The sequence below is a fragment of the Lissotriton vulgaris genome, chromosome 9 (genome assembly GCF_964263255.1).
Source record: "Lissotriton vulgaris chromosome 9, aLisVul1.2, whole genome shotgun sequence".
In the NCBI taxonomy this organism is placed as follows: Eukaryota; Metazoa; Chordata; class Amphibia; order Caudata; family Salamandridae; genus Lissotriton; species Lissotriton vulgaris.
This window is the reverse complement of record NC_141697.1, coordinates 941314839-941341710: the sequence shown is the minus strand read 5'-3', so window position 1 is coordinate 941341710 and position 26872 is coordinate 941314839. Positions and strand designations below refer to the sequence as shown.

Genomic DNA, 26872 nt, shown 5'->3' with positions numbered 1-26872 from the left:
GTTCTTGTTTGTTAATATGCATATGTCGCTTACTATTTCATAATAAACTTGTCTCCATTTCGGAACACAAGCGCAGTGATCCTACAGGTGACACTATGGAGGAATGGTTGCCAGGCTCCTGGAGGACAACCAGGTGGTAATGCCCAGGCCAAGAGAAATTACAGAAAGGAATCCCTTTCTGTCCAAGCATGTCACAAACATGGACAGTTGATCTGTATCCCTGCTCTTGTGATCATTTCTATCTGGTGGTCCCTCTAACGAGTAGGTATCTACTGTAGTCCGGATGGGGTTCCATGCCATGTTCCACACAATGGCAGGTCTCTGAAAATATCTGCTGATGTGATACACGGAAACCGCCCGGTTCAGACCAGCGAAAGCTGCTGTATTGTAGAGAAATGTGCCTCCTTCTACTCCCTGATCTATAATACTTATCAACCTTTTGGGGCACCAGTGAAACGGTATATGATCGTTTTCGGTAGGGGAATGTCGCAGCGCAAATTTAGTCCCATCTAGCCACTGGCAGTAACAGATGGAGGTGGGGAGGGCTGCCGCCTGTAGTGGTGAGGAAACCATTTTTTGTCTTACGGTGAAAGCCTGGGGCATGAGCTCACCAAATTTATAGCACTTCTAAAAAAAAAAGAAAAAAATCAAGGAATTACTGAAGGAGCTAGTGCAGTAAATAATGTAACAAAAATGTAAGTGGGAGCGTTTTCCATTCTATTTCTGAACTGCATCAACCTTTGGGGGCGCTGCAGCACCTGCCTAACCTCCAGTTCCAGTGCCCTATACCCTCTGTATGATCATCTGCCACTCACCACTGCCTATTCAATATTGGGTGGTGCATTTTACCCGCAAGGCAGGAATCACTACCCTTCTGTGTTAGGAGGCCCTATAGGTTAAAATAGTGCAAATGGAGCAAGTTATTCAGAATATACATGTTCTCAAAACGGAATTTCAATTCCCTCTAACAATCCGCGCGAACACACCATACTCTATATAACGGTATGTCATTAAGTGCACTTAAAATATGTTTTACCCAATGAATAGTATTCATCCTATCAAATTTGTAAGGAAGAGATTGTTCCCGGATTCTTACCCCACTCTAATCTACCACAAACGACCCCCTCCAAACTACTCCACTCCAATCATCCCTCTTCATTCGACCCCACTACATTCCAATCTAGCATACTTTAATCCACCTCATATACCCCACTACACTCCAATCTACCTCACCCAATCCCAATCTACCCCACTCTGCTCTACCCTAATCTACCAAACCCCATTCTACCCTATCTACCCCCATCCACTTCACTCCAATCTACCACCACAACACCCAAATATACCCCACTCCTGTCCAATCTAACCTACTCCGCCCCAATTTACTCCACCCCACTCCAATTTACCCTACCCTACTCCACCCCAATCTACTCCACCCCAATCTATCCTACCCTTAGCCAATATACCCCACTCCAACCTACCCCACGCCAATCTACCCCATCCCACTCCACTCCACTCCAATCTACCCCACTCCAATCCAATCGACCCCACTTCACTCCAATCTACCCTGCTAGAATTCACCCAATTTATCCCACTTTAATTTGCCCCAAACCACCCTTCTCCAAACTACCCCACTCCAATCATCTCTCTTCATTCCACCAAACTACATTTCAAACTAGCCTACTTTAAATCACCCCATCTACTCCACAACACTCCAATCTACCCCCCCCAACCCAAACTACTCCACTCCAATCTACCCCACCCTAACCCAATCTACACCCCATCCAATATACCCCACCCTAACCCAATCTACTCCACTCAATCTACCCCACGCTAACCCAATCTACTCCACTCCAAACTTCCCACCCCATTCCAATGTACTTACCACACTCCAATCCATTCCAATCTACCCCACTCCACTCCGATCTACCCCACTCCACTCTACTCTGTCTACCCCACTCTACTCTACTCTGTCTACCCCACTCTACTCTGTCTACCCCACTCTACTCTGATCTACCCCACTCCACTCTGTCTACCCCACTCTACTCTGATCTACCCCACTCTACTCTGATCTACCCCACTCCACTCTACTCTACTCCACTCCACTCTACTCTGATCTACTCCACTCCACTCCAGTCTACCCCACTCCACTCCAGTCTACCCCACTCCACTCCACCCCAATCTACCCCACTCCACTCCACTCCAATCTAACCCACTCAACTCCACTCTCTCTCGCTCCGCTCCACTCCACTCTCCCTCACTCCGCTCCACTCCACTCTCCCTCACTCCACTCCACTCTCCCTCGCTCCACTCCACTCTCCCTCGCTCCACTCCACTCTCCCTCGCTCCACTCCACTCTCCCTCGCTCCACTCCACTCTCCCTCGCTTCACTCCACTCTCCCTCGCTCCACTCCACTCACTTCACTCTCCCTTGCTCCACCCCACTCTCCCTCACTCCACTCCACTCTCCCTCACTCCACTCCACTCCACTCTCCCTCACTCCACTCCTATTTCCCCATCCAATCTAACCCACTCTGCCCCAATCTACTCCTCTCCAATCTTTCCTACCCTTAGCCAATATACCCCACTCCAATCTACCCCACACCACTCCACTCCACTCCAGCTTACCCCACTCTACTCCACTCCACCCCAATCTACTCCACTCCACCCCAATCTACCCCACTCCATTCTACTTCACTCCAATCCACCCCACTCGTCCCCAATCTACCCCAATATATCCCACTCCACTTTACACCAATCTACCCTACTCCAATCTACCCAACTCCAATCCATCCCAAACCACCCCGCTCCATTCTTTCCCACTCTACTCTCACTCCACTAAAGTCCAATCTACCCCATTCCACTCTACCCCAGTCCAATGTACCCCATCTCAACCAACGCCACTAACTTTTAGCCATGCTGAACAGCAGGCACTCTGGAGTACATAATGGATTAAACACTTTGTCGAAGCCAATAGCTCTTGCATAGGGGAGACCCAATGGCTTTGCCAATGCTTTAAACTTAATCATGTTACAGATACATCCAGACAAATTACTTCGGCTTCTTTGGAGGCTTCTGTGATTAATTCTGTCTCATGTAAGGAGAAAATAATTGATTATAAGAAGGAAAGATCAGTGGTGGTAGCAATTTCAGATAATGAAGGAATTGCTGGGGTCACTAATACGGATATGAAATGTGTACCCGCCCGGAATATGCCACAGGCCAACAAAATAGAAGGTTATAAATTATTTTTCAAGCATCCATACGAACCCATTAACCAATTGTGATTTTTCTGTGTTCAAAGAGGATTTTCCAAATGAGGAATTTTTTTGAATGATGAATCTGCTCAAGAAAGGGAAATATCCAGGGCCTGATGGTTTTAATGTAGAATTTTATCTTCAAGTTTCTAATTTAGGAGTACCAACGATTTTTGAATAATAGAAGTTTGAAAATAATGTTTCTAAGGGTTCATTCCTGGAAGTGATGATCTGTCTCATGCCCGAGGAGGGTAAAGATGTCTCTCAATGTAAAGCTTATGAGCCCATATACCAGATTTATTTGGACTGTAACATGCATGCTATATTATTGGCTTTGCTTCTTGAATTTTTTTGTTTATTCATTCTGAAGTGTTTAGGTTAAAGGGATTAAAGGTTAATTACTTTCAGATCATTCTAATCTTTCCTCAACATTAGTTAAGTCTCATTACCGTCGACTTCTCTGGCAGCTATCACTCCATAGAGAAAAGGCGTTTGAACTTGTAGGTTGGGGATATGCATTTCAGACTATCAAATGGTATGGCTTTGGACCTAGGTTTTTAAAATATGGGTCTATATATTACATTATCACCCTAAAGAATTGTTTTTTTGTAAATCGTATTACTTATCTCAATCTTTCTTTCAGGAGGAGTGAGATACAAGAGTGTTCCTTTTCCCCATTATTCGTTTATTTTGGCGCTGGACCAATTTATGACCAGGCATATGCAAAATAGGCATACGAGAAGCTTCAATTTTAAGGGGTATGAAATAATATGTTCTGCTTATGCAGATGATAATCTATTTTTTATATAAACCTGTCCCAGGGTCTGAAGTAGCAGCTTTCTATGTTGAGTTTGACCTTTAGTCCATAGTGTCTCAATATAAATTACATACTAATAAATGGTTACTGGTTATAATTTAGTTTGGAGAAGCTAAAATCAAAATCAGATACTTTGGGCAGTAGTCCTCTCATTCAATTACAAAATTAAATGTTAAATCAAATGTGGATTTTTTTCAAAACAAAACTGATAATCAAATGTGTCAACCTATGCCTCTCATGGTGGTGGAGGTTGGACAAGATTAAAATGATAATATCTCCTAAAGTACTTTACACTATATCATTGATTTAGGTCAACATACTTTTTAAAACTATTCACATTTTCCTTTCAAACTTCCTATGGAACAGTAGTAAACTAGGTATTTCTCTTGTAACAATGAAACGTTTCAAGAAACATGTTGGTGTGTCATTTTATAATTATCATTCAGTTTTTTAATCTGAATTTAATTCTTCCATTCAGAGTTAAACTTGAGTATTCTATTATTTTCCAATTTTCGTTCAAGGAGATATTGCTTATGTGTTATAAGCCTACACCATTATACAGTACTTTTAGTAATAATACATGGAGACTTATCACCAATTCTATGTAGTGGTCTCTCCATCAGAGAGCAGTATATTAGGTCTTCTTTATGGTTTAATAAATCAATAAGAATTAATAGTAAATTCATTTTTTGGCCCAAATGGAATTTGTCTCAGCTAACATATGATTCGACTTCTCATTTCAGATACAATACACTAAGTTAGTACTAGTTTGCAGGGGTTTGTAGCCATATCAAATGATGCCTCTGTTAATCAAGCATATAAGGTATAAGTTTAATTAAATAGTGTTTGTCAACCTAAAGCTTTCATTATTTACCACTAGTTAATTGCTTCAAGCGTAGAGAAACATAAAATAAAACAGATGCATTTGGAAATGGATTTGGATATTGCTGGGACATCACAACGGTGGGATTCAATATGGATAAAACAAGGAGAAGTGTGGCTCAATGGTTAGAGCGGCAGACCCTGATGCAGAGGTCTAGCCCGGGACCAGGGTTCAATTCCCCGCCTTGGCGGGTCTTGGGCTCAAAATTCCACGGACCTGATAATTCTCGCCTCAGTGCCTATTCCAATCATGGAGACTCACTCTGCAACTCTGGGCAATAGCTTGCTTAATCTCCACAACGACCCCCACAACGCTAAGGATGCCTGGCCTCCACATTGGGGGTGCCCAGGAGTGGACGCCTCACAGGGAAAGCCAGGATGGGTTCCACAGCGGTATTCGTACAAGCGCCTTGAGACCCTTGCGGGTGAGTAGTGCGCTATACAAGTATCAATTTACAATTTTTTTTACATAAAGAATGTTTAATGCAGCTTATACTACACAAGAACTGATTTTTAGAGACAAACAGCATTTTTTATGCTTACTTTGTTATATGAACCCAAACAGATATAAGTAAAAAACAAGCATTTGCAATGCAATAGGTCTCGCGATTGCGAGATTTAGAGCTATTGGCATTGTAAATGACAATGCCTTTTATTTGCGTTTTAAAAACAAAAACATAAATAAAAGAAATTGTCATTTACAATGCCAATAGCTCAAACGCGCGTAAATGCGAGACCTATTGCATTGCAAATGCTTGTTTTTTTCTGGTAGGACAGAGCAAACAGTACTCCTCCTGTCAGACAAACATTTTTACTCGCAGCTCCTAGACCCCCTCCTGTCCTTTTCTGCCTATCGCATCACAGAGCCCCGCCCCTCCCCCGCATAAATATACCACCTGCTTGGAGCAAGTGTAAATGTGTGCATTAAACCTCCCAGAATTTTGTGTATCTTTACGACTGATAAATCCAGCCTCAAGCTGTTATTCCCCGTTCCATGGGACTGTATAGTACTGGCTTGGTGCTACCGCATGGTAACATTGGTTCCCTAACATTGGTTCCCTATGCGGAATTCGCACCCCACCAGTGCAGTGGAAATCGTAATCTGACCTAAATTTTAATAGTGCAGCCATAAGTCCCAGAATGCAACCTACTGATGGCTTATAGGATGGGTCACATTTTAGCTGTTTTTCAGAAGAGCTTGATTTTGAGATTGTAGAGCACGTGGTTATCTGTGGTGACTCTGCACATCCCTGTATCGTGAACAATACATCTCGTTTGCAGTGTAGTCTAAAAGCAAGTACTTATCATTTTAAAAAAAGGAAGGTTCAAGCGCCCCCTAAAGTAAGAAAGAAAATATCCTCCTGCCCCCAACATTCTCGCTATGTCCCTCGAGCATGCCTAACATATTATCTTGCATTTGCCATTGCTTTGGTCAGAATGAGCAGCGACGACAGTGCCGTATAATCTTTCTACGAAACGCTGGTCCTAGAAATCAACGCTTTCCCTTTAAAGTGAATCTCTCTGTTTGTCCTGCAAAAAGGTGTCTCTTCACAAGAAAGTCTCAAGAAGACAAACGGAGACTTAAAAAAATTGTTTTTCCTTTTTGAGGCATCGTTTTCCTTTAGGATGGTGATGAGGTGGAGTGGTAGTATTGGTAAAGTTAATTGCAGCGAGAGCTGGGTTCTAGTCCTGCTTCCACATTACACAAAACTGCGATCCTGGCCATTGTATTCTACTATCTCAGATCTTTTATGTAGCAATTAAGAGCACTCAAACAGAGACCAATACAGTAAGTAAGTACATATTTTACAGCTAGCTAAAAAGATAAAGCATTCTACAAATCATATAAAGTATGCCACCCTTTAAAAATACACTGATTAAAAGCCTAGAGCCAATCAAACCTCCTTGTAGAATCTAACACAGTCGGTCAATACTGCCACGTTACATGTAAAACCATTAAAACAGTGATATCTTATCACTCACGCAGGCAGCAATTTATTGTTTGCAAAAACAATAAAAGAACTCTTTGTTTGTAACCAATTCATTTGTTTTTCCTGTCTGTGCAAACCTGCAGACTTTGCATTTATGAGGACTTCCATAGATCGCTGGACAGACTCTTGACCCATCAGATTTACAGGTTTTCATTAGTTAGCAAATACGAAGCAGTGTGTAAAACTACATTGGCATATTTCTTCAGAGTGGTTGTTAGTTCTTTCGGGTGATGGATGTAATGCATTTCTTTGCCATGTTGAATTGAGGCTGACCTTGACTGTTGCTTGGAATGGGACAACAGTGAGGCTGATGCATGCTCAGCAGATTCGGGTTTTCCAGAATTCACCTCTGAAGTGTTTAGGCAAAATCACATGTTGCAAAAGGCAACACTTAACAAATAACAAGCAGGCCGGGTGAGTCGAGCGCGAAAGTGAAACTGTATGCTGGCTTGCCAGCGAAAGCGGGACAGGCGATATGCGCGTGGCTGGACGTGCGCGTCCACAGACCACAATCTGCGCGTGCCCCTCCCGTTCTTACCTGCCATCTCAGGCGGCTAGTGCCAGATCCCTCTCTACAATGCGGGTGGCAATTGGTGGCATCTTGCCAGCAACACTCCCCCCAATCCCCTCCCCCGGCTATTGAACTCTGGGACCGCCATGGCCAAAGGGGTAGGTGCGTGTGTGTGCGTGTGCGTATGTATGTATGTACCTGGCCAAAGTGGAATGCTGCACATTGTCAAAGACCAGCAAACAACATAAAGTCAGCGATTAATAGGAATATTATTATTATTGTATAAAAAGCGCAGCATTCTTCTCTAGAGATGCCATACCCCACCCTTAATTAATAAATTGTGGTATGAATTTATAGTGTGTACAACAAGAAGTTGTGTAGCTTCTCGGTGCAGACGCAGCTCGGTTTCCTTGTATATTTTTTTACTGTGCAATTGGCCCTGCTTGCTGATTGCATTGAAGAAACTGAAAAAGCAATGGAGATTTTGGAGCTAGGAGCTTTATTACTGAGACATATGAATTAAGATGGAGACTGCGTAGCCGTTTCTACAGACCAATGGAAGGCGCATACTTTGTAAAAGGCGTTGATTGGTTTTGGCGTGGTGTAAACCGACACGGCCTGCAAACTGCATTACCAGCCCAACTTATGCATTGTGGTTCTGAAAATTGAATTGTCGAGTTGAGTCTGTCGCGCTGACCCCGCGAGATGCGCAGATGTAGTTGGCAAGAGTAGTCTGGCGCCGTCGCTGCATTTCTGGAGATTTATATTCCAGTATTTCAGATGGGCCACGGTTTGCTGTGCAGTGCATTTCTTATTTGTTCCGAGGTGGCTTTGTGCTTGATCAAAAACAATTAGATTCAGGGCAGATAACATGGAAATCCGGCTGCCTCTTTGATGTATTTTTCCCACGTTTTCACGTCGAGAAGTGATCGTTTTCAGATAAAGGCTCGCCTCTCCTAACCTTCCCGTGATTCATTCACCAAGCCTGCTGCGCCATTGGCCCTTCCCAGCAGCGTGGTTTATTACTCGATGGATGATTTTTTTAAAGAAACATTAAGTGCCTTTTAACAATGATGGACACTTGCGAAGTGTTTCATTATATTACAGATTTAACTCTGTGATTGGTTGTCAAAGACTGAAACAGGAAGTAGCCCTGCTAATGGAGTTGTGGCAGTGCTTACGTCAGGAGCAGGCAGTAGCCTTGCCACCTCTCTTAAACAAGCAGACCGGGTGAGTCGAGCGCGAAAGTGAAACTGTATGCTGGCTTGCCAGCGAAAGCGGGACAGGCGATGTGCGCGTGGCAGGACGTGCGCGTCCACAGACCACAATCTGCGCGTGCCCCGGTCTGTCTCCCTTGGAAGGCATCACAAAGACAATAGGTCTCTCTGGCGAGACCTAATGATGGTCTTGTTCTTCTACACGGGAGAAGATCTTACACATATGATTTTGAAATGTCCATTATTCTTTCAATTTTGGGACCAGATTTGGAAATAGATTAATATTATTATAAATACTGAAAATTCCACTGTTGGTACAAACTACCTTTTTAGGGGGCCTCAATTCACATGGAAAGTACTTTGGATGAAAGGGAGATATGCAAGTATTCCAATTACAATGGTATTTAAGTAAATCACAACTAACAAATAACCCATAAATATTTGTTCTAGAACTTGATTGATATGGGCCAAAATGAAAGCTTGGGGAGCCCCTTCAAAATTATTGGGAGCTATCATCAACCTTTACTTGCAAACCTGGGTTCAACTAAAACAAGCACCCCTTCCCTCGGAAACTGCACACTCGCACTCATTCCTCGCCTCTTAAGAAGTGATGCAGCTCGCCCGTGCTGACTAACGGGAGTGACTCACAGCTTCAAGGCTGCTGGCTCATCCCAGGGCCAGAGCACGCAGAGGAGTAGACAGACAAGCGCAGCTGCTCGGGCTGCGGAGGCAAGTGAAGACAGATTCGGGCCCTATACACAGAGATCATTGAGTTTACTGGAAATTATGCTTCAATAAAGGGCATTTTACTGGAAACACGTCTTCCCAGACATGGGGCTTGGGGTTTGCGTCTGAACTCCATAGGGATGTGCGTGAAAAGATTCCAGATTTCTAGGAAGGAGGTGTTTCGTTCTGGGGTGCAGGGACTTCCTATAATGCTTAAAGTTCGTCTGGAAGGGGCATCTGTTATAAGGGTCTCCTGTGTAACAAAAGTACACGGATGTAACGCTAATTAATATTTAATAGCATTATGCACAGTTTGCCTGGGTCTAGGCACTTCAAATAACTGGTTTTACTGCAGCCCAACTATATTTCATTTACTTTATCAACATTAGAAGAATAAAAGACAGAGGTTAAAATCATAAACCACTGACATTCGAACTTCTGTCTTGCAAGTATTAAGGGTAGCGCTGGCACTTGCATTTACGTTCCGAGCCTGGGAGGCAGCAGAACTCGTTTTGGCGGGGGAGGAGGAAGGACAGGAGGTGATCTCACCGCAGCGGCTCGGAGGGAAGCGAGACTGCGTGCTATTGGTGATCAAAGACTTGGACTGTGTTTGCACAAAGCTCGCCATCTGTTTTCATTCAGCGGCTTGTCTTTGCATCAGGGCTGAGTGAAAACAGATGCGCTTGCCACGGGCGGGTGGCATCACAAAACTGCAAGGGCGGTAACAGAAATTTTGTCCAGCAAATGGAAAGTGAGAAAACAACATAAAACATGGCACAAGCGAATCAGAAACGATTCGGACACAGGGGCGTGGATTGAAGAACCCTTCTTCATACTGTTTACTTAAGCTCTCGCAGGCGAGGAGCGCATGCGCGCTCCAACGCCAGGCTCGACCTAAAAACGGGATGGCCGGAGCCTAACTAAGGAATTCTTGACAACCAACAGCTAAAGCAGGGATGTGTCCTGGCGCCCAGCTTATTAAACATCTACAGCACCGACTTAGAGAGCAACCGTTGTCTTATTCCGGGCGACCCTCCCAAATTGGGAAAGACATCAATAGTGAGCCTACAATATGAGGACGTTTGCTGCGGCTGATCTCACAACTAGCACTATATATCTCAAAAGAACAACTAATAATCAATTTTAAAAAATCTAATGTCTTATGCTTCTCTAGTACCCATAAAAAATGCCCCAAATTTGTTTGGAGGATAAATTCCAGTATCATATCGCAGGTGGATGCATACAAATATTTGGGGGTCCTCCTAGAGCCACAACTACGCTACAAACAACATCAAGATCACGGTCAAACCAAAATAAAACAACTACTATTTGCCTTCAAAACTCTGCAGAAAAAACGAAGCAGTAGGATCAACAAACCACCTACTAAAGGTCGTAGCAGATACATTTTTACCATCTATTACGTACGGCTCTGAAATGCTAAACACCAAGAACTCCATGACCCTAAATTAAGCCCAGTTCAGATTATTTAAGAATCTGTTCACAATCCCACATCCTATTTCCCAGGCACAGATACATCTGGAATACGGTCTAAAAAATCAGATACTGGCCAGACAAGGAGTCCTGGTCAAATACTACTGGAGAATGAGGGCAGCTGAAGATAACACGCTAGCCCATCACTGCTGGGAGGAGGTTGAAAAACACTCAAGGCAGAACAAGTCCATAGTGCGAATTTTAAAATAAACTCTTTTAACATTAAACCTCGAGGAAGCCGGGCACACACCAATGCTCTACCCCGCATTCAAACAAATTACCAATGAACCAATTAAACAACTATCGTTGCAAACAGAAAAAGCCTTATTTGCCGGTAAAAGTCATGCATGGATGGTGATGCCAACTTATAAACAGCTGAAACCTTAACCATATATACAAGAAGGCTTCACAGATCATTACAAGTGGAAACTGACCCTATTGAGTTTGGGATCATTCACGACAAAAGATCTTACTCCAAAATGGCTACGGACCTGGTCAACCTCGGCCTGCCGCCTCTGTGATAATGGAGCAGAGTCGCTATTACACCTACTATGCATCTGCACAGCTTCACACAATTTGAGGAAGGACTTTTTACGCCCAACTTTAAGGGAAACACAAATAAGGACTTGCAGAGCGGCTGTCATAAAATGTCTCAGTGGTTCTTCTGTCCAACTGTCTTGTAAGACTATTAAATTGTTGAACTTAGCAGCGCAAGAACTTGAAAAGAAGGACTAAGCGATAATAGAACTTGGAAAGAAAGACAGATGACCAGTACTCCATCATGTAGTCGGGCTGAGTCCTTTCTATAACTTTTCATTTGCACTTCCCTTCTCTCCCCTTCCCTTTAATAGCACAAGCACTTTATTTGAAGTAGGAGGCACAGATATGTCTATACCTAATTTTTAACACCATCGCTGCTTGGGTTTTTCTTCTTCTGTGCTGAGGATCAATATAAATGGGTGTGGTCATGACGAGCTCAGCTTGTCATGAGCACACGAGCACCGTGCCTCATGACGAGCTGAGCTCGTCATCAGCACGGAAGGGGTTAAAGACTTGTGGTCGAAGCAGCTTATAACAAATTGTTGGACTTGGGAATTAATTACAACACATGCAGGTTATTATTACAAAAAATGTTTTATTGATTTTTTTTTATCTAGTACATCTGCGTCACATTGTAAATCCCATGGCGGTATATTCCACCCTTTTATGATTTTAAGAAAATCAAATAAAAGAATATTATCATTATTATTATTATTATTATTATTATTATTATTATTAAAACGGGTTGTGATCCAACTATAATGATTTAATTAATAATACTACAAATAATCAATTTAACAAAATTAATATAATATGTTTTTTTTTTACTTTCTTCTTATCTAAACCTAATAGAAAATGACGATTCATATGGTTCCTAAACCTCCTTGAACTTATGCCTGCTTATGTTTTATATAATTCATTAACTAATTTATTTTTTCTGGATCGACTGTGTAATATATAAACATGTCTAGGTATAATATTGTAACATATTAGTATTGTTTTTGTCTTATTGAATATAATTATATCCTCATATTGCATTAATTTTAGAATAATAGTGACATCATATTCTTTAACCCTCATCCCATTACATGCTTTTTTCTTTGTAGTATAAACATTGCTAAAATGCTAATGATTTTAATATGCCTGGATGTAGTTAATACATTCTGGCTAGATTGCATTCTATTACATACTTTTTTCACATATTTTATACTTGAACATCTGTTCATATGATTAGCTCTTAGGCAATGTATGTTTTACCTCGCACAAATGTATGTAGTTGTATTTTAGAATGTGGATTGTTCGATATAAATATTTTTTAATAAAGCCATTGTAAAAGTTGTGTACTTCACCAGGGAGATCAAAGGATGCACATATGTGTGTGACCATCGGAACATTATGTGGGACTTCTGGCTTGAGGGGGACCAGGCGCACAGACCCAGAGGTCTGGAAACCAGGGCCGAACAGAGCCTATCGATTTGGTTGCTGCGCAACAACTACAAGGGACGCATGGAGACAATAGTCTACATATATTGGGATGGACAGTTGGTGTCAGGATGGCAGACCGGGAAGTGGGTGGAGGGAGGGGGGAGGAGTTGGTTCACTTTGCAACATTAGCGCGTGTTTATATATACACAACATTGGAATCGAATACGCGTGTACAATACGCGCATGTTTTTAACCGAAAGGCCAAACAGACCCTATTGATTTGCTTGCTGCGCAACAACTACAAGGGACGCATAGAAACAATAGTCACAAAAACATATTGTATACCCACAAGCATTGTGAAATTAAACATATTAGAAACATGCGCTTACTCTTTTCTTTCTCTTCCATTTAACCAAACTGAGCCGCAGCAACGCGTGGCCGGGTACAGCTAGTGGTTAAATAAAGCAAACTTCTTTAAGATCAACACATAACCCCTCTTACTGCCAGTAGGGATCATCGTAAAAAGATTGTTGCAGCAGAAGAACAAGGTTTGCCTTTATAACCTCTAGCATGTCAACATTTCCACATGTACATATATAGTGCAAACCCAAGTTGCAAGTGTTAGTTACTAAAGGGGCCATCCGATGAAGATAATAAAATAATTCTCTTTACCCAATCCTGCATCTCTAACAATCACTAACAATAGGAATTTTAAAATGTTCCTTTGTTTGATAAGGTCTGCTTGGGTTTTGAGACCTAAAGAGACATCATTCATCTGATTGCCGTTTTAACCTTTATTCAATTTAAACTGTGCAGTACAACTGAGAAACCATAAATAGACTTACAGCTGTCGGGAGTACAGGCTCTCATCAATTTCTGTGCTATCATCAATTCCAGACATCTTGCTTCTGCAGATACAAAGAGAGAACACCTTGGATGAAAAAGTCTGGAACAGCATGCTTACCTGCCCACATTATATTACAAAAAAAGCAAGAATTTTTCTAGTTCTCAAACTCCTAATTAGCATAATGATGGCATCACTGCATAACCTCTTTCCCAAGGGTGATATATCTGGAAATGACGTATATGATATGGGAGACGAAAACTGTGGCTTTTGACAGTTAACATTCAAAGTCAAAGTATTTTTATTTCAGTTAGTTAAAACAATAACATTTCTTGCATCACAATACGAAGATTGGAATGTTAAAATACTTAAAACATGTTAAAAATAGATATAAAAAAAACGAATGAGTACATTGTCCAGGGTCTTTTACAGACCAGTAGTTTAGCTTGAGGGGTGGGAAGAAGTTAAAGGAGGGTGCACGGACAGGGACATTTAAGGATTTTGGGGGCCAAACTTATTTTGGGGCCACTGTTCAGAACAGCTTTGAGTTTATGATTCCATTTCAGCTCTTTCATACCCTATTTAGCCAGGTTACTGGTGGTACACAGGCACTGTGGTCTAAATTCTAAATGTGCTTACATCTAATTTGTAGAGATACTGACATGTGTTTTCAGCGTTGTAACCCAGCAACATCTAATTTTACCACAGATAATTTCTGTGACATCCTCCCATTTCTCATATGCGAGGTCCTGTTTTGATAGAAAAAGAAACTTTTTTATGGAGGTTGCATAAAACAAGCAAATTTCCCTGCAAAACATCTCTAATAGACGCTCACACATCAATCACATTAACAATAAATTAAAGAAATCTGATATATAAAACAATCTGTTTAAGAATGATTCAAGGTCATCAGGGCGAGAACAGAGCTGTCTCTTTCAGGGGTCCCCTGTATGGCTGCTGGGCCAGAGCTCACTTTGCCCAGGCCTTAAAATGTCTCTGTGCACGGACTAACCTTAAACATGCCATTTCGGGACCAGCTTTTATAACTCCTGGTTTTCCCATAAGAAAATGCAGGGAAGTTGGTATGTGCCAAGCATATAAAGTGCAAAAAAAGTAAACAGACATGAAGAACTGACACAAATGGCTGTGAGTCTGTCTTATATTCATAGTGCATATTAGTCTAGTTAGTAATTGTTCTCAGCATGGTCTCTTCCATGCTTCCTCGTTAAAGTGCAAATGTGTTAACGCAAATTTCATTATAAAGTGCAGAGAAAAATATTGCACTCTAGTGCAGGCGGTATCCCTACAACCATGCACTCTTATTTCCTTTTTGCACTAGGGTAAAGATGGAGTTATTGATACCACCTGCACTGACGGAAGCAAAAATTAAGGCGCTCTGCCAGTGCAAATTTCACTGTAAAGTGCTTTTATAATACATTTATAAAGGCTTGGGGGTTTCGCCCTTCAAACAGAAGAATAATGCATGCCGGCATGATCTAATACTATGCTGCTTAAACATTTTCACAACAAACCCTTGTGTTAAGTTCATAGCACAGGATGAATCACTAAGATAGGAGTCAAGCAATCTTCATGTTGGTGGCAAAGTCAACGCAAAGGGCCTCATTAAGATGTCGGTCAGAAAGCCTCTGACTAACCGTTGGAATCTCCTGGACCGAGTCAGAACCCATCTGTCTGAGTCAGTCAGAATCCAATCCGCCCGACCGATTACGATGCTCGCGGTCAGAAGTGGGACTGTTTCGTCATTCCGAATCGGTCCGAACGGCAATCGGAATATCTGAGTCGGTCGGAGGCGATCCGTACACCTCTACGGACAGCGTTTCCAAACAAACCGATTAATATGTCGGATTCTGACAGCCTTTCTGACTGGCTGTCGGAAACTGACTTTGGGGGGCCACTTGCAGATCCCCTTCATCCTGAGTCCTCCGGTTTGGGGTTGAGCAATACCCAAGGGACCACCCTGTAATACCATACCCAGTGTGGCAACCATGGGATGCCTGCAACGGGTGCAAGGTTTTCTACAGACACCCATTTTCTCCATAGGAGCATGTGTTGTCGGTCGGAACACAGGCTCCAAAGAAGTCAACGGGAGTCCTTCCGAATGGTGATCGGAACCATCTTAATCGGTCGGCTGTAACTGCCGACCGCGAGTCGAACAGATCCCGAATCCGAGACAGTGTCAGGCGGAACATTTACGCCCAACATTGTAATGAGGCCCTTAGTGGTGAAAGGTTTCGGAAGCCATTTAGCCAGGCAGTCAGTAGTCCGACACAGACCAAACGAAGATGAGGCAACTTATTTTTGTAAAAGATTCCAAGTAAAACTGTTCGGTGTGGCTGCGGACCCGGCTGCTTATAGGAGTTAACAGTCATCCATTCATGGCCTCTTTTATTAAAATCTGGTTCGTCACTCTTTCATGAGATCTGCTTTATTTGTTTATTTAGGACTGTTTTAAAAGAGTTGTGAGATAATGTCTGTTCCTGGCAGTTAACATTATGAGAAATGGCAATGAGCCCTGTGGCCAGCCTTACTCTCAGTAACACATCTTTCTTCCAGTGGCGTAACAAGGAAGCGACAAAACATAGTGCAAGCAAGGGAAATGGGCCTAGGCATCCTAACTGATTAGCAAAATACAACAATTAACATGCTTCTATGGGCCCTTCAGGCTTCGGATCCCTGTGCCACTGCACCTGCTGCACCAATGACAGCTATGCTCCTGTTTTTTTCCGCTCTGGTGATTCTTCATCTTAACATCTTGGATATTTGCCTAGGTGCCTGGAATTCTACGTTCTTCCAATTTAAGTACAGGTATCACTATCCTCTGTAAAAGCCAGTCCCTGCCACCAATTTGCAGCAATATCTGAACTGCTGGCTTGATGAGTGTCAAGGGCTTCAGCATGTGAAGAATAGTACTGTTAACACACTTACCCATAATCATTTCATATACTTCAGAATCATGAAAGGAGTTGTTCTGTTTGTTATTAAAGACCTGAATTTTCAGAACCAGTATACACAATGGTATGCACTCCTCAGTGTCACCTTCTTTGTACCAGATTATACTGCTCCTCTAGGGGCTCATGACAAACTGCACAGTAGGCAAGGAGCATACTGGGAGAAAAGGGAATGAGAGGGGAGGCCTCCTATTAGTGCACATTGTGGAGCACCTGACGGTCAGACTGTGGTTTGTGAATGACCTGCCACACAGTGCCTGGGTTTATTCTTACCTCCTGCATCACTTGAGGTGGGGGCACTCCGGTGCTGTATTCACCTGTGGAAATCATACCGCTTCTACCTCAGACCCTTGTTCGTGGATGCATAATCTAGGTTCTAGCTGTGGCTTAGATCCGGCCTGTGTTACTTTGCCATAGACCCAAATGCATTGGCAGGAGTTAGGTCTGGATTGCCAGATCATATATGTGCAAAACCAATGGTTAAGAAGGATTTAAAAAAATACACACAGAGTGGGCTTTAGCTCACCAAAAGGAGCATCTCTCTAACCTCACACTAAATGGTGCATTATTTCAGCTTTTAAGAAGTGCTTCTATTTGAATACATGAGGCCAATTGCCCTCTTGTTACCGTCCTATCTCCCTGCTGGACTCTCTGGGGAAAGTGACGGGGCAAGTTATCCTTGAGCGATTCCAGCAGTGGGCGGATGATAACAAGATTCTATCGGATATTCAATTTGGGTTCATGAAGGTCTTGGTACCACTGAGCAAGCCCTCATTTTTATCTCTTTTGATGGGCAAGTACATAAATGCTAAGGGGGGGCCCTATATATGGCGTATGTCTATTTGTCTGCAGCTTCCGACTGCGTTAGTCATACTAAATTATGGTCCATTTCATTAGATATGGGGGTAGAGCAGCCTCTCGTAAATTTTTTGCATGAATTATACTCTGATGCTACAGCCAGAGTGAGGTATGGTGTTGGGGGGGAATTAACAGAGTCATTCGGGGCAGTGAGAGGGGTTAGGCAGGGCTGTGTCCTGGCCCCCTTTCTATTTACTCTCTATACCAATGGCCTGGAAGAGGACATGGTAAAAGGGTGCCAGGACCTGCCCACTATTAACAATCGCCCAATACCAGCCTTACTCTACGCCGATGACGCGGTGATTTTAGCCCGTACCCCCTTAGAACTACAACGTGCTCTTCTGCGATATAGCACTTTTATGGCCAATCTGGACCTGAAAATGAATATTAAAAAAACCTTTGTTATGTCTTCAGGTCCTAGAACCAAGAAAATTAAGGCTATTTTCATTGACAATGTAAAACTTGAGAGCACAAACACATACCCGTATCTGGGAAGTGTAATAGATCATAAATGTTCTTGGAGGCAGGCCATTGAGTCGAGGAAATTGCTTTTTATGAGGGCAACAGTTGCGCTAGTTAATTTCTCAAGGAGATTGGGAATAAGGACCCCCACTGAACTCATCGAGATATAAAGGGTTACATGTGTAGCCATCGCAACATATGGGGCTGGCGTGTGGGGGTACGGGAAGGTTGAAGCCCTACAAAAGGTTGAAAATAGTTTTTTAAGGTTTCTCCTCTCTGTCCCACAGGGTACTGCGACTACTCGTGCCACTTGGAACTGGGTCTGTCTCATTTGATTTACCTAGTTAAAATCCAAGCTCTCCTCCTATGGCACCAAATTTGGTCATCAAAAAAAAAAAATTCTGTCAAGGGTTTATTCAGGACTGTATCTCTCTAGAGAACGTTCACAAGATTGGATGGATAGCCTACATTAAAAACTTCTTGTTTGATTTGGGTATGGCACAATATTATCATTCTCCCATCCTAATCTCAGAACTCTCTAGAAAAGCATTCAAAAAACACTGCTTGACGCACCTGGAATACCTGCGGCTGACTAATGAGACCAGTAAAATAACAGTCCAACACATGTTATTAATCCAAACAACCTTGACCATTCAACCATATTTAACTTTCAATCTTTCCAGCTACAAAAGTATTTTATTAACGCGGTTCAGGTTGGATATTTTCCACCGTTTGGTCACTTTTCCAACAACTAATGATTGGGCTAAGAATTTACAAACATGCCCCTGTGATGATGTCTATGCCCAATCCTCAATCCTCAATCCACACAATCCTATTCTTTAAGTTTTACTGTGAACCAAGGAAACGCTGGCTTATGCCGATTCTAAGAATTATGGGTTTTCGAAGGTGCCACCCCGCATTTCTCTCCATCCAATTTCTGGATGGAGAGTCTTCTGCTAAAGCCAAAGCTAAATTTCGGAAGTTTGTCATCAAACACAGGCCAAATTTAGATTAAGCTGCGAATATTATATGCTAGGATTATACTCACTTCTACTCGCTGTATAGCTTAAGATGTTTTAGACTGTTTTTAACTGTTTCTATCCTCGCATTTTATAAATTGTGAAAATTGTGATAGTTGTAAATTAATTTTTTACATGTGCTCTACTAGAAGAACACATTCTAAATTTTAAATGTTTCCACTTGTGTACATTTTTAAATGTACTTTTATGGTTTTTGAAACAGATGAAAGCCGAATAAAGGACTATTTGATTTGATTTGAATACATGAGGCACTATTTTGCATCTGGAAAGTAGGCAAAATCATTATGTATCTCCTCTATGCATTATTTACATAAATAAATCTATTTTTGCTAGTTTTCTCAGTATTGACAAATCAAAAAGGGTGTCTTTAATTTAATAAACCGCATGTGTGCATGCAGCACCTGTAAACAGAATGTATAAATGCCTCTGTTTGTATGCCTTGGCCCATTGTCTTAATCCGATGCTTGTTATGATTGATTTTGTTCAAACACTATAATCTGGGCCACTAGAATTATGAATCAGCGGAGCACCAAATTATGCGGCAGGAAAAGGCAAATTATGCATCAGAATTTGGCATTTTTTTTTTTTTACAGTAGTACTTCGTTATTTTGTCATTTATACATCTTGCAGTACTATTTGGGGAAAGGTTTCACCGCATTAGTACCAGTTTAACAACCAAATACAGAAACAAGCAACTGTAAAATTATCATTAAATCTTTGCGAGGGGCCTTCCAGTGCACACGAACACGTCACAGCGTTTTTACTGACTTTGTTCAGTTTCAGCTAGAAACAATTTTTTTTCGTTAAAATCTGCAGATTATGCAGCAGATGGTCGATCATGTGCCAAATCCATAATTAGGCGAAAAGAGCCTCAGCATTGCATAATTCCAGTGTCCCGGACTATACTGATCCTTTTACTTACTGGTAATCTTCATTATCCCCAAGTCCTAGTGATCCTCATCCCAGTCAACAACCCAAGCCTTATTCTGGGCACCGCCAATACAATATTAGCTTGGCTTATGCAGATCACCATGGGATGAATTTTATAGTTCTGAAGTAATGTAATTGAAAAATAGACTGTCTAAACTACATTTAAAAGGCTTGTGAAAATATATGTTTCGGGGGCGAAGCTCCCACCATGAAGACTGGGAGGAAGAGCACAGATGAAGGGGTACTGACACTACAACATACCTGAAAAAACAGCAAGTATGTGGGATACTGGGCCATATGTATCAAGGAACCATTTTGCGATTCTGTAATAGCGATTTTTAAGAAATCGCTATTTCAGAATCGCAAAATGGTATGTATCAAGAAAAATGCAATTTTTTTGCGATTTCTTGATATTCCTTAATTGCGAATTCGCAAATTGCGAATTCGCAAATAAGGAATACTTCCCATTCATTTCTATGGGCCTCTTGGCCCATAGAAACGAAAGGGAAAATTGCGATTCCCAATTTGCTAATCACAAATTGAGAATATTTCCAAGGGTGCAGGGGTGTCCAAAGGACACCCTGTTGCACCCCTGAAATAAGCATGGGTGCACATGTGGTGCACATGGCACATTGAAAAACACAAATATTTGCATTTTTCAAGAAATTCGCACATTACCACCAACTTGAAGTTGATGGTAATTTGCGATTCCTTAAAGCCAATTTGCATTTTTTTTTTACTTCTTACATTGCATTTAAGGAATCGCAAAATTTGCGATTCCTTAAATGCAATCACAAAATAAGGAATCGCAAATTTTGCGATTCCATATTTTGCCTTGATACATACCTTTTTGCAAAATTGCATTCGCAAACGCCGAAATTCGGCGAATTTCGGCGTTTGCAAGTGCAATAATGCTTCATACATATGGCCCACTATGACAAAAAGCAGCCATTGTCGCAAAAAACCCTGCTTCCTGAGTGCACAGACAATTTGTCACTTTCCTTATTGCATAAGACCTTTCTAAAATTAACCGTCGGCAGCCTGAGCTAGGGTGAGTTTTTACTAGAGGAAACAGGCAGGACAAGACGGCCTCATGAAAAGGAGGCTTTCAGCACAAATCACTTTCCCAACAAGCACTGGGAAAACCAATAGGTCTTGACTATGAAAGACCTTTTGGCTTTGGCAATGTGTTTCAGTCATGTTGTACACGAGCGTGACTTCTGTTCAGCGTGGCTAAAAATTGAGGGATTGGAGTGGCATAGAGTGGAGGGACATAGAGAGGAGTGCCGTGGCGTGGACTTGCATAGAGTGGAGTAGAGTACCGTGCAATGGCATACAGTGGGGTAGTGTGTCGTGGAGGGGTCTAGAGGGCAGTAAAGTGGCATGGATATCGTAGAGTAGTGTGCTGTATAGTGGATTGGAGCGTAAGGTGGAGGGTCCCTGAGTGGAGGGTAGGAGTGAATTGAGGGCCAGAGTGAGTGTAGGGTCAGAGAATGTTGTGGAAGGTTGTAGAGGGGAGGGTCAAAGAGTGGAGAAGAGTGGCGTAGAGTGACGTAAAGTGGGGGGGGGTAGAGTTGAAAGGAGTAGTGTCAGAGTGGAGCACCTAGAATGGAACAGAGTGTGTTGGCATGGAATGGAGTGGCATGAGTGGAGTGGCATGAGTGGAGTGGCAAAGCATGGAGTGGCATAGCATGGAGTAAAGTGGAGTGGCATAGAGTGGAGTGGCATTGAGTGGAGTGCTGTGGAGTGGTATAGAGTGGAGTGGCCTAGGGTATTATGGAGGGGCTTAGAGTGGAGTGGCGTAGACTGAAGTAGACTGTTGGAGAGTGGCAGGGCGGGCAGTAGAATAGCTGGCGTTCAGTGGAGGCGCATACAGTGCTAGGGTGGAGAGTCAGAGATAGGAGGGTGGTAGAAATAACGTGGAAGGTCGTAGAATGTCGTGGAGGGTCAGAGTGGAGGGTCGTAGAATGTCGTGGAGGGTCATAGAATGTCGTGGAGGGTCGTAGAATGTCATGGAGGGTCAGAGTGGAGGGTCATAGAATGGTGTGGATAGTTGTAGAATGTCGTGGAGGGTCGTAGAATGTCATGAAGGGTCAGAGTAGAGGGTCGTAGAATGTCGTGGAGGCTCGTAGAGTGGAGGGTCGTAGAGTAGGGGGTCGTGGAATGTCATGGAGGGTGTTAGAATGTTGTGGAGTGTCGTAGAGTGGAGGGTCGTAGAATAAAGTGGAGTAGAGTGGTGAGGAGTAGAGTGCTCTACTGTAGAGTTGCACAGAGTGATGGAAAGTGATAGGGAGTGGAGGGGTGTAGTGTCGTAGGGTGGCGTAGAGTGGCATAGAGTGGAGTGGCATTTAGTGGAGAGCATTTAGTGGAGTGGCATAAAGTAGAGTGGCATAGAGTGGAATGGCATAGTGTGTCGGAGAGTAGAGTGGAGGGTCATGGAGGGTCATAGGGCAGAAGATCATACAGCGGAGGGTCATACAGTGGCGTAGAGCGAATGGTTGTAAAATGTCGTGGAGGCTCATAGAGTGGAAGGTCATAAACTGGAGAAGATTAGTGTCTTACAGTGGAGGTGGTAGAGTGGAAGGGCGTAGTGCATAGAGTGAAGTGCCGTGGTGTGGCACAGAGTGGAGTAGGTATCATGGAGAGGCTTAGTGTGGAGAGGCTTAGTGTGGAGTAGAGTGTCAGATATTAAAGCAGAGTAGTGAGTAGAGTAGTGGAATGGGTAGAGTAGATTAGTAGAGGAGAGTAGTAGGGTAGAGTAGTGGAGTAAAGTAGTGGAGTAGAGTAGAAGAGTAGAGTAGAAGAGTAGAGTAGAGGAGTAGAGTAGAGTCGAGTAGAGTAGAGTAGAGGAGAGTAGAGTAGTGGAGTAGAGTAGTGGAGTAGAGTAGTGGAGTAGAGTAGAGGAGTGTCTGGCATAGAGTGGAGGGGCGTAGAGTGGAGGGGCGTAGAGTGGAGGGGCGTAGAGTGGAGGGGCGTAGAGTGGAGGGGCGTAGAGTGGAGGGGCGTAGAGTGGAGGGGCGTAGAGTGGAGGGGCGTAGAGTGGAGGGGCATAGAGTAAAGTAGAGTGGCATAGAGTGTTGTAAAGTGGAGGAGTGCAATGTCAGAGTGGAATGGCATGGACTGGAGTGGAGTGGAATGCAGTAGAATGGATTGGAGTGGCATGGAGTGGATTAGAGTGGCGTAGATTAGAGTGGCATGGAGTACAGTGGCATGGAGTACAGTGGCATGGAGTAGAGTGGTGTGGAGTAGAGTGGCATGGAGTAGATTGGTGTGGCGTGGAGTAGAGTGGCGTGCAGTAGAGTAGAGTGGCATGGAGTAGAGTGGCGTGGAGTAAAGTGGGGTGGAGTAGAGTGGCGTGGAGTAGAGTGGCGTGGAGTAGAGTGGCGTGGAGTAGAGTGGCGTGGAGTAGAGTGGGGTAGAGTGGCGTGGAGTGGGGTAGAGTGGCGTGGGGTAGAGTGGCGTGGAGTAGAGTGGCGTGGAGTAGAGTGGCGTGGATAGGAGTAGAGTTGCATAGAGTGGAGTGGAGTTGTGTGGTGTGGGGCAGAGTGGCATGGTGTGGGGCAGAGTGGCATGAAGTGGGGCAGAGTGACATCGAGTGGTGCAGAGTGGCATGGGGGGGGCAGAGTGGCATGGGGTGGGGCAGAGTGGCGCGGAGGGAGTGTAGAGTGTGATAGAGTGGCATAGAGCAATGTAACGTGGAGCAGAGTGGAGCGGTGTACAGTGAAGGTGCTTATAGTGGAGGGGCATAGAGTGGAAGGATGTAATGTCGTTGAGTGGCATGTCGTGGAGTGCACTAGAGTGGTGTGCGCTAGAGTTCCATGGCATAGAGTGGCGTGGCGTGGAGGGGCGTAGAGTGGAGGGGAGGCGAAAAGAGTAGAGGGGTGGGCGTAGAGTGGAGGGGAGGGGCGTAGAGTGGAGGGGAGGGGCATAGAGGGGAGGGGCATAGAGAGGAAGGGAGCAGCGTGGAGGGGGCCAGTGTAGAGTGGAGGGGAGCGGTGTCGAGTGGAGGGGAGAGGCGGGTAAGGGAGCGCCGGGGAGGGGAGCAGCAGGGAGGAGAGCGGTAGCGAGGGGAGAGGTGTAGAGGGCAGTGGCATAGAAGGGAGGGGAGCTGCATAGAGGGGATGGGAGTGAAGCAGAGGGAAGTGGAGTCAAGCAGGGGGGAGGGGAGTGACGCAGAAGGAAGAGACGCAGAGTGGAGGGGAGTGGCGTTGAGGGAAGGGGAGCAGCGTGGAGGGGAGCACGATGTGGAGGGGAGTGGAGGACAGTCGCATGGAGGGGAGTGGCTTGGAGGAGAGTGGAGCGGAAGGAAGTGACGCAGAGTGGAGGGGAGTGAAGCAGAGTGGAGGGGCGTAAAGTTGGTATAGAGGGGTATAGAGTGAAGCAGAGGGGTATAGAGTTAAGTAGAGGAGTATAGAGTGGAGGGGAGGGGAGGGGTGCAGTGCAGAGTAGAGGGGTGCAGTGTGAAGTAGAGGGGCATAGAGTGGAGTGAAGGGATGTGGAGTAGCGTGGTGTAGAGTGTCATTAAGTGGAGTACAGAGGCAAGTAGTATCGTGGAGTGGCATGACAGAATTGAGTGACAGAGTGAAGTGGCAAAGAGTAGAGTGTTGTGGCTTACAGTAGAGTAGAGTGCTGTAGAGTCAAATGGAGTAGAATATTGCAGTGTGGAGTAGCATAGGATGGAGTTGAGTAGAGTGGCCTACAGTTAAGTGGCATAGCGTAGAGTGGTGGAAAGTGGAACAGAGTGTTGTTGAGTGGAATGGAGTAGAGTGTCAGAGTGAAATATTGTGTAGAGTGGCATAGAGTAGAGTGTCGTAGAGTAGAGTGTTGTGGAGTTGGCAAAGAGTGGAGCGGCAGAGAGTGACGTAGAGTGGAGTGGTGTAGAGTGGAATGCCGTAGAGTGGAGTTGAACAGCGCAGAGTGTTGTGGAGTGGGGTAGAGTGGAGTGGAATCGAAAGCATAGCATAGATGCGAGTGGAGTGTCCTAGAGTGTTGATCAGCAGAGAGAGCGGCAGTGAACTGCTATTAGAGACAACACATTTTCAATTGAAATGGCCATCATATTTGCACTGACATATAGTTTTACCAATTAAACTACAGTCTGCAACGATAAAGTGTGGAAATGGCATCACCTAGTGTATTGATTTGTTTTGAACATATTAAAGTATTTATTTCCGCCAAATGTGCTTCATAGTGCTATCCTAATTATGATATATTGTGAAATACTTGCATAGTTGTTTTACAAACATTTACATTTTGTAGTGTGCTACAACTTTATTTCACAATACAATCATATGCCCTTCCTCCAGCACACCCCCAGTACCCAGCATGATTGTCACATAAATCCTCTCACTTTGAAGTCAGTGAAAGAAAAGTAAATACCAAGCTCTCTCAGAAGACAGAGTCCAACATTTGACCTCTCTCTTTGAATGTGCAGAAAATGTGACAAGATCAGAACAAAATTAAAAGGCCTGTTTACAAAAAGGGCGCACTCGTGGAAGAATACATTAAACAGGCTATTTCCACAGAAAGGACAAAGGCATACAGGACAGCCAGAAACAAATAAAGCCAGCAAATTGAAAGCAAGCAACTGTGAGTTACAAAACACGAAACCAGTGGTAAGCATTGGGCGGAATTCATTCCCAGGGAAGCTTTCCTAATGTCCACCAGAAGTCTTCTGCAAACCAGATGCTGTCTGGTAGGCTTTGAAAAGCAGCAGTCAACCAACCAAAGCATTCTGGTTGACAATATATGTGCAATCTACTCATTGTACACTATACAGACACACGCAGCCTTATGTGCTCCTCCATGGAAATCAAACTTCCTTTGGGTGAAATCTGACACCCCAAATTAGAGGTACACAAGCCAATGAACTGAGAGAAGAAAAGTTTTCCATCTAAAAATAGATTTGCTCCAGTTTCTGAATAAAACACATTCTACTGCATAATATGCAGTGTTGAATTAAAAAAAATTGTTTATTACTCAAATTGATCAAAGGTTAGTCAAACAGCTGTGCACAAAGTGCACTGCCGTACCAGGCACTTCAATTGTGTATTTAGGCCTTTAAAGACAGAATACTTTTGCACACACATTGTTGACGTCCACAACTGATGGACTGTGGAAAGCTTCTGTTCACAACACGAACTTAACACTTACATGCAATCCAAGCTGGGAAGAAAGAAGCATTCTTTGTCATGTACATATTTTAATACAGATCATGTTTACATCATATACAAATACACTATTCTCAAAGCAGCAGCTATTTCAAGAGGGGAGTCATGGTAATAGAAGAATCAGAAACATAGGATATCCTTGTCAGTGTCTGGTATTGAATCATGAAATGCCTCCAAGCGACACAAGTACAGACCAAAGGAGTATTGAGTAATATTGTATTGCAGGGTAGTTAAAAAAGAGAAATGTACCGAGGAACAATGAAGTAAACACAAAGGTACACCTGATACTCAACACAGATTTTAAACAACGCGGGCGCGTCTCCGGGCAAGACAAAATAATTACTTGTTGGTGAACAATATTGTGAACAGAACATAGTTTTTTTATTCGGAAAACTATATCCATTTTGTTAAGAATCGTGATCCATGTTAAACTAATTTTGTTAAAATACAAAAATACCTAGATAATGCTGCCTAATGCTTCTTTCCTTGGTGTACAGGGTGCGCCTCCATTGGATAATAATTTCAGTGCTGTGCGTGTTAGTGCTGTTTTTTAATCTATGCAGGTTAAAGTTGGCTCAGAGATTTTGAAATACCTACAAATGAAACAGAAGATGGAGCCCGTTTGAAAAACACGACGTGTGTACTTTCATATTCGATTTGACTGTGGCCTGTAATTGTAAAGAAATCAGCTGATGTTGACACATTCGCTTTGGTCTCTTGAGCAAAAAGTGTTTTTTCCCAGTCA

General features: G+C 43.3%; 1 protein-coding gene across 2 annotated transcripts in view; it reads right to left on the bottom strand.

Annotated features, from left to right (window-relative positions):
- The window catches only part of UBA7 (ubiquitin like modifier activating enzyme 7), a 1262833-nt gene that overhangs the window by 1220342 nt on the left and 15619 nt on the right, over window positions 1-26872 (bottom strand). The window contains exons 1-2 of one of the 2 annotated variants that reach the window (XM_086938796.1): window positions 26585-26606; window positions 13700-13762 (exon numbers count right to left, since the gene is read on the bottom strand). In XM_086938796.1, the coding sequence (XP_086794922.1) occupies window positions 13700-13755 (56 nt within the window). In that variant the 5' untranslated portion in view covers window positions 13756-13762; window positions 26585-26606. Of the gene's footprint in view, window positions 1-13699; window positions 13763-26584; window positions 26607-26872 lie in introns of those variants that run through there. The other variant, XM_086938795.1, reaches the window with a different exon arrangement.